Source organism: Arvicanthis niloticus, chromosome 10, assembly GCF_011762505.2.
Source record: "Arvicanthis niloticus isolate mArvNil1 chromosome 10, mArvNil1.pat.X, whole genome shotgun sequence".
Lineage (NCBI taxonomy): Eukaryota > Metazoa > Chordata > Mammalia > Rodentia > Muridae > Arvicanthis > Arvicanthis niloticus.
This window is the reverse complement of record NC_047667.1, coordinates 9,792,163-9,804,194: the sequence shown is the minus strand read 5'-3', so window position 1 is coordinate 9,804,194 and position 12,032 is coordinate 9,792,163. Positions and strand designations below refer to the sequence as shown.

General features: G+C 45.6%; 1 protein-coding gene across 4 annotated transcripts in view; it reads right to left on the bottom strand.

The window, feature by feature from the left end:
* Sctr (secretin receptor) overlaps positions 1 to 12,032 on the bottom strand; it is a 54,110-nt gene that overhangs the window by 12,302 nt on the left and 29,776 nt on the right. For all 4 annotated transcript variants that reach the window (XM_034513215.2, XM_076941037.1, XM_034513214.2 and 1 more), the window contains 3 exons: positions 6,958 to 7,055; positions 5,804 to 5,936; positions 5,271 to 5,424 (listed from right to left, as the gene is read on the bottom strand). In XM_034513215.2, the coding sequence (XP_034369106.1) occupies positions 5,271 to 5,424; positions 5,804 to 5,936; positions 6,958 to 7,055 (385 nt within the window). The remainder of the gene's footprint in view (positions 1 to 5,270; positions 5,425 to 5,803; positions 5,937 to 6,957; positions 7,056 to 12,032) is intronic.

Sequence of the window (12,032 nt, the reverse complement as noted above, 5' to 3'; positions counted from 1 at the left end):
TAGGACCCTATGACTCCAAACAAGGGCACTAAAGGGTGCTTTGCAGGATAAACTGAATGGCCCTAGACAAAAGGCCTAGAAACAGGGCTTCTGAGATGCCTTCTAGGGTAAAAGCACTTGCCACTGAGCCTCACGGCCTGTCTGAGCCCTGGACTCAAGAACCAACTCTCACACTGGGCAGTGGTAGCGCACGCCTTTAATCCCAGCACTTGGGAGGTAGAAGCAGGTGGTTTTCTGAGTTTGAGGCTAGCCTGGTCTACAGAGTGAGTTCCAGGACAGCCAGGACTACTCAGAGAAACCCTGTCTTGAAAAAACCAAAACCAAAACCAAAACCAACCAACCAACCAAACAAACAAACAAAAAACCCAACTCTCACAAACTGTTTCCTCACCTCTGTATTGTACTGTGGCATGTGGCATGCACAACACACACACACACACACACACACACACACACACACACACACCTCTGTACATAATAAAGAAATAAATGCAACTTTTTTCCCCTCCAATACAGTAGCCACTTCCAGGCTGGTGTCCCTGGGGAACCAGCTTTCTGTCAACTCCACAGTGACTCATTCTTAACTGTGAACCGAGAGTCAAGGTCACAGACATCAGATTACATCAAAAGCTAGAAACAAAACAGCCAGAGAAAAGGAACAGAGAGGAAACAGACCATGCAGGGAGCTGAGGGAACTTGAACAAAACAACCCCAGGGAGATCACCAGAGAGACAGGGAAGATTACATCTATAAGAGACAGCAGGATGCCGCCCATCAGGAGCATCAGGGAACAAGAAAGGGCAGAGAAAGGAATACACAGTTTCCAAAATAAATACTCAGTAGAGGAGTTGGAAGATAAAGACTAAAATTCCCCTCCCTACCCCACCATCCCCCCCCCCAAGGCAGAATAAACAGGCTGAACAGTGAAGGCAGAGTAGGAACCTAGAAAAAGAAAGGATGTACCAGTGATTTAAGTGAGTTTCTGCAACAAGAACAAAGCCAGGGCAAAAAGAAAGCATCCAAGAGATGGCTGGAGAGCATTCTCCCAAACAAGGATGTGGTTGGCTGAGATGGCTTAGTGAGTGGCCCCCAGGGACCCATAGGGTTGAAGGAGAGAATCAACTCCCACAAGTCTCCCTCTGTCCTTCCATACAGGTCACAGCACTCAAACTAGCATGCACGTGCATACACACATTAAGTAAATTCACACTGGAAAGAAGCAAGGACATGAACCACAGCCTCTCTTTGCCATCCTGAAGAGACTGAGACAGGTGGATTGCATGTTCAAGGTCAGCCTAGGCTAGATAGTGAGTTCCTGTCTCAAAACAAAAACAAAACCTGCAAGAAAAAGAACTGGAGCCACACATCTGTAGATGAAGGTAATAAAATGTCAGGGAAAGGCAGGGGAGGGAAGCTGTATCAAAGTACATGCTTTGACAGTCTGAAGCACAAAAACAACTCTCCTTTTTTTTACTGAATATGTTTTTGTGGTGTGGAGATCAAACTCAGGGCCTCCTGCATGCTAGGCCAGTGCTGTACCATTGAAATACGTCTCTAATGCTGGCATTTTTAAAACTAGTCTTCAGGTTACCTTTCTCTGACTAATTACCCTTTTTTAAAAAAAATTAAGTATACATGGCTGGAGAGATGGGCTCAGTCTATCACATCACAAGCATGTGAACTTGTGTTTATATCCCAAGCACCACAGGGAGCTGGAGAGATGGCTCAGTGGTTAAGAGCTGGGTTCAGTTCCCAGTGTGTGTGTGCACGTTTGGACACCAGGAATACATACATGTTAGCAAACATTCATATATATAAAATAAATACAAATGTACCTTTAAAACAGTTATGCTTGGTAATAGGTGTCAGTACTGGGAGAGAGTTGAGGTGGACACGAGACATCCCTGGACTTCACTGTCCCTGAGCCCATCAGTCTGCTCTGGTCCATGAAGAGACCATCTCAAAAGATAAATGACAGTTGTAGTGGAAGACGCTTGACATAGACCTTTGACTTCTACATACATGTGCATACATACACACACTACACGCCACACACTACACGCCACACATACACACAAAATATATAAAAATTTAGAGGTTTCCTGTTGTATTTAATGATTTGGCAGATAAGACTGAAGGGTTTTTCAGAGGGTTTGGAAGAATTAGTAAAAGTCTGATTGGCCTCCTTCCTTCTGATCTAATGGAGAGACAAGGTCCTAGCATGCAGAGATTCACACTAGCAGAAGACACAGGGTGACATTCCTAGGAGAGGCACTTCTTAATTAAGTGCCCAAAGAAGGGAGAGGAGCTGGAGAGATGGCTCAGTGGTTATGAGGACTTGCTGCTCTTTTAGGGGACCCAGTTCAGTTCCCAGCACAGTTTTCTTAATGTTGAGTCAACTAGAGTTCCGATCTTATACATTTCCCGGATCCTGATAGACTAGGGATGTGAAGCTCAGTGAGCTGCGCTCTAAATCCAGAGCTTTAGGACAGTCAAAGACAAGTCCCTGTCCCCTCTGGGACTGCCTGTCCATGCAGACATCTGTACAGCTCTACAAGCCTTTGCAGGTAAAGGGTCACATGCTACATAGGCTGAAGTTCTGGGCAGGAGGGGCACTATGTTTGCCAGCCTCCCTCCTGGTCTGCTGGAGAGATAAGACTAGTCTGTAGGGATTTAGACAAGCAGAAACACCAGAAGAGGGCTTTACTTGCAGGAAGGCGTCAGGAATAAACCAAATGAAGCTCTAAGTCACTCCCAAGAACCTTATTCTACCTAGAACTTTGAGGTTTCGTGTGTATAGGATAAATCAAAAGAACAATAAATGGTAGTTAGGTGGGTGGACAGATGGACGGATAGATGGACGGATGGACAGGCTTGGAACTCATAAGTGATGGTTAGATAGATGTATGGGGAGGTGCATGGATGAATTCATGGTTATGTGCATAGGTATACAGGTATATGTACATACATACAAGTGGGGGACATATTGTGTTCGGAAGTGAGTGGATGGATAGACAGACAGATGGGTATTTGGGCACATAAGTAACTGAATGAGTGGGTGGATGTTTGTTACAGGCAAATAACCCTGGGTCTACTACCCTTGTTTAGAGTGTGAGTTGAACATTTTGTCCCATCTCTGAGAGACTCCTGGAGGCTGGGGAATTGCTTAAGTAACTGATGTAAGTACTGAACCCACAACATGCTCAAGCAATAAAGGTTATTTTCCCTGGCCAGAAAGGAGAGGAAAAGGATACGCCGTGGGCCTTTGAGCGACTGGCTAGCTATCATTTTCTCTTTCCTAGAAACTGTATCCTGAACTTCCTTTGGACACTAGGTAGTTTGAGTGGCTCATGGCCATCGGTGCACTCTCTTCTCTTGGACCCCTGTGTTTGCCTCAGCCATGGATCTGAAATTCATGTGGCTCAGTCAGAACGAACTGCAGAGCAGTGCAGGGAATGGTGGGACAGAATCTGTCGTGTGTGAGTGTGTGAGTGTGTGTGTGTGTGCATGTGTTTGTCTGTATGTGTGTATATGTGTGTGAGTGTGTGTATGTGTTATGTGAGTATATATGTGTGCATATTTGTATATATGTGTGGTGTGTGTGAAGAATGAAAAATTATAAAAATCATTTTTATAGAATATATACATATATAGATGCTTTTTAAGTTCTTTTAGGGACATGGAAAATTTTCTCTGAAGCAAGCCAGGCCAGTTTCAGGAACTGGCTGAAAGTCATTCAGGTGGTGAAACATGATGACAGGGCTGTGGCTCTACGGTTGAAACAAGTGAGAAATAGTCAATAAATAGTTGGTAAATGGCAGGGTAGGGCAGTGACATGGTAAAACCACATTTTTGAGAAGAATGAGTGTACTGAGTAATTTCCATGGCTATTAACCATTCAGGGTGGGTTTCTCTGGAATGTTCCGATAGTCTTATGTTATGTATCCTTGGCAACCCCTCACCCCCTCCTCACTCCCCTGGTTTGTGGTTTTCCTCTTTAAAAGACCCCTTAGCCCACCACTTGAGGCCAAACCTTGCTCTTGAGAGAGCTTGTGGTTTGACCTTGGCCGGCCAACTTCCCTAATAAAGCCTCTGCTGATTGCATCCAGGTATGGTTTCTTGTGATCTTTGGGTGGTCGTGATTTCCTGAGACTTGAGGAAGGGTCTCCTGAGTATGGGGGTCTTCTTGTGTATGAGTATGTGTGTGTGATGTGAGTATGAGTGTGTATGTGTGTATATGTGTATATGTGTGTGGTATGTGTATGTATATATGTGTGTATAAGTGTGTGGTATGTGTATCTGTGTGTATATGTGGTGTGTGTATGAGTGTGTGTGTATATGTGTGTGAGTGTGTGCATATGTGTGTATGTGTATATATGTGTGTGTATATATGTAATGTGATGTGATGTGTGTGTGTGTGTGTGTGTGTGTGTTTGTTTGTTGAGGATTAAACACAGAGGTTCCTTGACTTTGTCTCATTGGAGCCTGGTAGTGAAAAAAGGACATCCCAGAGTCCCTTGTGCTGGTGACAAGGAAACCCCTAGGAATGAAGAAGCCACTGTCACAAACGGCAATGCAAAGGCAGAAGGGAAGACATTAAAAGCCCGAGTTCAACTTAGTGTGAAGTTGGTGATCTCTGTACTTGTCAGTTATGTGAGCCAGTCTGTTTCCTTTATCCTGGAAGTCTGTCTGTGCCATGTCTCTTGATTCCGACTTGCGAGGATCCCCACAAAGAGGATCAAGAACAGATCCTCTGTAGAAGATGAGGCCAGTGCTGGGCAGGATAAAGTTAGAAACAGCTGAGGATGCCCACCGTTCAATTGAAGCTAAATTACAGCTCATATTTCACATTTGAAAGTCAAGGAAGCTGAGGTGAGAGGGTTAACCATCCAGCAACTTGCCAAAAATTACCCCTTAGTTAAGCATGGATCTGGGATTAGACGCTAAATCCCTGTTTTCTTCCTTCTTTCCCTCCCTCCCTCCCTCCCTCCCTCCCTCCCTCCCTCCCTCCCTCCCTCCCTCCCTCCTTTCTTTCTTTCTTTCTTTCTTTCTTTCTTTCTTTCTTTCTTTCTGCTTTCTTCCTATTTTCCTTTTTGCAAACTGTGCGGGTAGAATGGATGGGTGGATGGATAGATGGATGGATGGATGGCTTGGTGAATGGATTGATGGGTGGATGGATGGAGCTGCAACTAGAAACCAAATCCTCCTAACTCCCAGCTAATCATCCGTTAATGCATAGCTCACATGTATAACACCTTGGACAGACATACCCCATCCGAGGAGCACAAATGCCTGCAGGCACTTCCTTTGTGAGAAGAAGGAGATGGCAAGGATCATGTGAAGGTAGAGGCCTTCCACCAGCAGCCATGCATAATTGGCCATAATGCAGTACTGGAAGAAGATCATGACCAGCTTGCAGCCCACCTGGAAGAGATAGTTACATGAGCCCAGACTGGGTGACTGTGAGCCTTCCTCAGGTATGCCCCCAAGAGAACAACACTACACTGTAGGGGGTAGGAGGGAGGCTTAGAGTGAACCTTGAGATATTGGCTGTCTCCACAGGACTGTGAAGATGGCTCGGTGCGTAAAGTGCTTGCTGGGTGAGCATGAGGACCCGAGTTTGATTCCCAGAACCTACATTTTAAAAACCTGCATTATGGGACCTCCTGGACTGACCACCTCCTGCCAAGCACTGCCTGTTACCTGGAGCATCTGTGTAATCTTAATGGCGCTTGCAAGGAAGACAGTGAACTACAGGGCTTGGCCCTCTCCAAGGACAGTCTAGGACATTTAGTCATGTTACCCTGTGAGCATCACAGTAGATGACGTCATCTGAGGGGAAAAGTACGGCGTCCTTGATGAAGTTGGACAGAGCACGCAGGATGAAGGACACGAACAGGTGCATGTGGATGTAGTTGCGAGTGCAGTGCAGCCTCCTGTCAGAGAGAACGTGGGGCTGCAAGATTATGGAACAAGGGGCTGGTGCTCACACAGATGTGCCTGCCCCCTCCCCTTGCCTGGAGAAACCAAAGCCCTGCCTCCAACCCTCAGGTCCCATCTCTCTCTGTTAAGAGAACCCACGTGAGGGCATAGGTCCCTAGGTGTCCGGCACACCCTGTGCTGTGCTGAAGTTACAGAGATCAAGAGAGCTGGCCTAGTGGTGCATGCCTGCAATCCTAGCTCCTGGGTGGTGGAGGCAGAGGGATCATCTCAAGTTCTAGGCTAGCAGGGGCTACATGGTGATGCTATGACTCAGAGCAGAATAGACCAGAACAGAACGGGGGTAACATAATCTCTAGTTTTCTCCTGCATTCTAGGGATTGGAAGTTGTTACTGGTCCTCCTTCCATTATTTTATTTTGAGATTGGATCATATGCAGCCTAGTCTGGCCTCCAATTGACTTTGTGGCCAGGGATGACCATGAACTTCTGATCCTTCCATCTCCACTCGGGTGGCCACAGGCAGGTGTCACCGTGACCAGTTTATGCAGTTCAGGAGACTGAACCTATGACTTCGTGCTTGCTAAGTGGGCACTCTGCCAACTGAGCCACACCCCTAGCCTCACAAGAGAGTTTTACATAGAGGGTGTCAAACCCTTTTCCTTCCCTGGACTGTACTGGACAAAGAATTGTCTTGAAACACACAATAAATCCAGGGGTGTCCAATCACCGCCTTCTGGATTTGAAGGCACGCATACATATGTTTATATACATTTTTGCGTGATATTGCAATAGTACACTGTCATCTACAAAATTTACTCCTTTTGTGAGTTACCAAAAAAAACCCCATGTTTTAAGTTTCTAATTTTATGTTGAGCCAAATTTATAGCTATCCTGAGCTTAACAAGATGGTTGGGTAGCCCACCTAGACCTTCTTCCCATCCTCAGTAATAGGGAGAGATTTGAGGACTGTGTCTCTGCAGGCTGCGGGGACTGGAGAGTGGCAGGATGTTCTCACCGAAAAGAGCACAGGATGCTGAGGGCGACCAGGAGCATGGCCAGGGAGGAACTGTAGCCCACAGTGTACATGACCTTGAGCTTCAGCAAGTATGCATGCTGTAGAGAGAGGCACAGGTCAGCCCTACACCTCGCTGTAGCTGGCTTTTCTGCATCCTTGCGGCAGGACTGATCTCGTCAACCTCAGTTACTGTTCCAACGACTCTTGGCAGGTCCCTTTAACCAGCATTATGAATGCAAGGCTTTACTTGAATACTTCCAGAGGCAAGCTGCTCAATACCTTTGGTGGAAGTCATACAACAATACAAAATACTAGAAGAAGGTTTTTTGAGAAAGGGTTTTATGTATATCAGTCTGGCCTCAAGCTTCCCGTGTGGATGGCCTTGAACTCTGGATCCCCCTGCCTCCACTTCTCAAGTGCTTAGATTACAAGAGTGGGCTGCCATGCCTGGTTTACATGGTTCTGGGAATCAAACCCAGAGCTCTATACATGCCAGACAAGCACTCTTTCAACTTAACTACACCACCAGCCTCCCTTCCCTTTTGTTTTTGAGACACAGGGTCTCATATAGTCCAGGTTGGCCTTGAACCTATAACATAATGGAAGGTGACCTTGAACTTCTGATCCTCCTGCCTCTACCTTTTAAGCACAGACATCAAAGGTGTGCACTATGGGTCCCAGCAGGAATGTTTTAAAGTAGGATTCAAAGTAGCTAACTTTTGTTTTCTATCCTTGAGTCATTTTTCTCTTTCTAGAACCATCTAAAATAAATGCATCTTCTAGATGGAGTCTGCCCCGTGTACACAGAGTTATTCTGCTCACTGCCCCACTTATCCTCTCAGCAGTGTCTTTCCTCTCTCCACATCCTTCGCCATTTAGTTCCATTAAAATGGTGCTTTGTTGTGTCCTTAAAGAAGACCCCCAGGGGCCTGCACCAGGGTCGAGCACTCAAATGTGCTTGTGCTTCTTGAGGAAGGCCTGAGTCCAGTTCCAGTGCCTGTCTTAGGCAGCTCACACTGACCCATAATCAACTCCAACTCCTGGGATCAGATACATTCATCTGACCTCCAAGGGCACCTGGGCACATGCACATATTAATATATACACATATAATATAAAAAAATAATAATGTGTATATAATACATATAATAATTTTTGTTTGTTTTCTGAGACAGGCCTTCTCTGTGTAGTCCTGGCTGCCCTGGAATTCAAACTGTAAACCAGGCTGGCCTTGAACTCAGATGTGCCTGCCTCTGCCTCCAGGGTGCTGGGACTAAATGTGTGCACCACCACCTCACTGCCTGGCATAAAATAAATACTTTTAAATGACAATGACAAGAACCACATCACTGTGCAGCCCAGGCCAGATGCACAGGAACATCACTCCTGACCTGTGCCTTATCCTCCCATGAATGCGACCAGACAGACATTACTCGTTCACCAGTTGTTTCACACTGTTTGATGCAGAAACACTGCAGCAGAAAGGAATACTGAACAAAAACATTAAATAACACCTGCATTTTGACTTGGAAAAATGAATTGTACAATAGTTTTAAAGTGGGTCAAGGAAATGTTAAAACAGTGATTATTATTAATTATATAGTACATATATAATTAATGTTATATTAACAACTAAACTGATAGATATTTAAAATTAATAGTATTCTATCCAGGTATGGGAAAGGTGGGAGTGAAAACTGGTTGAATTTTCAGGCAAAGAATGTGGAACTACACATCGAGAGCCTTTGAGGTAGGCATTTCTTCTGGCGCCCACCCCTCCCACTTTAGGACAGGGTCTCACATAGCTCAATGTGTAGTTGACAATGATCTTGAACAACTAACCTGAGTGACGTGTGCCACCCTGCCCAGTTTTCACAGTATCAGGGATGAAGGCCAGGGCTTCCTGCATGCTCGATAACCAACGTGGCTGCAGCCGGACACTCTAGGAGTTAATTTTGAGAAACCGAGCCAGCCTGTGGGCACAGGTTCTGTGTCCACATACATATTCAATGAACCATATTTTTAAAATATTGGTAGAGGTAAGGGCCGCTGTTTCTGAGTCAGAGAGATGGCTTAACAGATATTGCCACTCACCATCAAGATTTACATCCGAGTCCTATCCCTGGGACCCACCTAGTTGAAGGAGAGAACCAAGCTGCAAACTGTTCTCTGACCTCACATGAATCATGGCACATGCCTCCAATATAGAATAAATTGGTAAGTGCAAAAAGAAAACGACTCTCTGTTCTGAGCATGTTCAGATGTTCAGACATTGGTCCTCCCTCATTCCGCAGGGATACAGTGTCAATGTTTTTAGAGCATCCTTGCAGTGCATTCAGCACTGTGAGTCCTCCAGAGGTGACTTCAGTTATGCAGAAGGATGTGCACAGACACTGTGTAAATATTATGTCATTTTATATAAGCAATTTTACCATCTTCAGATTTGGGTATATGTAGGTTTCCTAGAACCAAGTCCATGAGGACACTGAGGGACAACAATTGTCAGAAAAACATTTATTTATAAAGACATTTTAAAGATAACATTTTTTTTTCTGTGTGTGCAACATCAAGCTTGGGAGAAGCCCCTATGTCCATCTTGTGGGTTCTGTGAAAGTGTTTATTATAGAACTACTGTATAATCTTCCAGTGCTCAACAGTGGAGCAGTTAAGTACATTGTCTTGAACCTACAGATCATTAATGATATTTCGGTGTTAAAGGTATGTTTTCTGAGAGTGTCTGAAGTGGTCAGGACCTGCTCATGGGACATTGTAATATGTAAAGGCAGAAGACAAACTTTACACGTGCTGCGTGATTTCAGCTACGTGTAAAAATAGGGTTAAATTTTAATAGATGCCCCCCTCTCTCTCTCTCTCTGTGTGTGTGTGTGTGTGTGTGTGTGCGCGCGCGTGCGTGTGTCTGTGTGTGTGTCTCTCTGTGTGTGTGTGTATATGTCTGTGTGTGTGTCTGTGTGTGTCTCTGTGTGTGTGTGTCTGTGTGTGTGTCTGTGTGTGTGTCTGTGTGTGTGTCTCTGTGTGTGTGTGTGTGTGTGTAGCTGGGGCTTGGGCTCAGGGTGCAGACTGCTTATGTAACATGTGTGAAGTCTTGGCTTCCACTTCAGCACTTTGTATAGTGGGCATGTCGGGTGCAGGAGCAGGTGGAGGTCAAAGTATCGTCAGTTCAGAGTTCTCCCAGACACAAGGACAGTTTGAAGCCATGAGGCAAGCCCTGACTGAGGAAGGAAAGCAAACCACTGGAATTTGCTATCTATGTAAAATGTTTTTCCTCCTGAATCTCACATGCTAAGAGTCTTGACTGGGCCCTGCACTTCTATATTCTGTGATCTGATCTTATGATCACATTTTTAAAATCTATGAAGCCATGTAACACAGTGACTTTAAGGCTAGGCTGAGGTACACAAGACCTTGTCTCAAAAAAAAGTGGGGGAGACATCACCCAATCCGTGGGGCTCAATCTCATATCTTTATTAAACACAAGCTTGTGAGCGGGTAGGGCTGCACATCAAGTAAAGGCGACAACCCTGAGGGCAGGAGGAGAGAACCGATTACAGCAAGTTGTCCTCTGGTCTCCTGAGCTGTGGCACAGGGCCGACCCCTCCCCCCATAAATAAACTAATGTAACTGTGATGTGTGTAGGAAGAGACAAAGTGGGAGGAGGAAGGAGAAGAGGAGGAAAAAGAGGAGGAGTGAGGTGAGGGAGAGAGAGCAGAGGGGTAGGAGGACGAAGAGCCACCCAGGTATGGAGGGCAGTCCTGGGTAACAGTTTATATTTAGGTTAGCTAATTGGGAAACAGCTCTAATTGTATGGGCATATTGCTATTGAACATTACCAAACATATAAAGCCTTTGCTTAACATTTAAGCATTAAAGTCTCATTTCCTATGGGGCCCCCATGGATGGTGGGATGGTCTGGGCACTGCCCAGCCTTGTAGAGCCAGTGTGGAAGATTGGCAGAGTCATCTCCCATGCTGGCGTCTCGTGGGTAGCAGGCCGGTGTCTTTGGCTGCCTGAGCTGCGGCAGCAGCGAGAACACACCTCCACTGCTCGCTCGTGGCCACAGGCCTAGGCTAGTCGGAAACATGGCAGCTGATTAAGAAAAGCTAGATTGAACGCCACAGATTTAAATTATTACCGCAACAGTGATGGTTTGTATATGCTCTGCCCAGGGAGTGGCACTACTAGAAGGTGTGGCCTTGTTGGAGTAGGTGTGTCACTGTGGGTGTGGGCTTTAAGACCCTCATCCTAGCTGCCTGGAAGCCAGTATTCTGCTAGCAGCCTTCAGATGAAGATGTAGAACTCTCAGCTCCTCCTGCACCATGCCTGCCTGGATGCTGCCATGCTCCTGCCTTGATGATACCATACTGAAACTCTGAACCTGTAAGCCAGACCCAATTAAATATTATTCTTTATAAGACTTGCCTTGGTCATAGTGTCTGTTCACCTTAAGTAAGACAGTAATAAAAAAATTCAAAAAAAAAAGAAAAAAAATTGGTAAGATGTGTCACTAACCGTGGTCTGATATTTCTGAGCAGAGCTGTAATTTCCTTTCGTATTTTTCTATCCTCTCATTTTCATGGGTGCTGTTTAGTAATCGAAAGAAAAGGGAAATTACATTTTAAGGCATGAGAACTGTACAGGGGCCTTGGTGACTGCCCAGCAGTAGCCTCAGGATTGGACTGGCCCAAATGCCACAGTCTCATAGAGTGGATGAGAAACAAGATGAACTTCTAAACCCTAGAAGGCTAGCCCGTTCTTTAGCAAGTGGGAACCATGTTTCCTCCCTTGCATGTTTGTTGGAAACAGGGAGAAGCTAACAGATGGGGGTGTATCTGCAATGCCCGTCATTCAGGACCCTCAGTATGCATCACTCCACCCAGCACCAGCTACTCTCCCTCATGAGCCAGCAGGATGAGGTGGTACAAACGCTGAGATATGAGTTAGCCTCCAAAACTGAAAGTGGACCTGTTTTCTCTTCCACCAATAGAATGCTCTGAACAGGGGGCCATGCCACTGGGCCGCCATTGGTCCAAGTTATTTTAAGAGGCAGCTTAATGAAT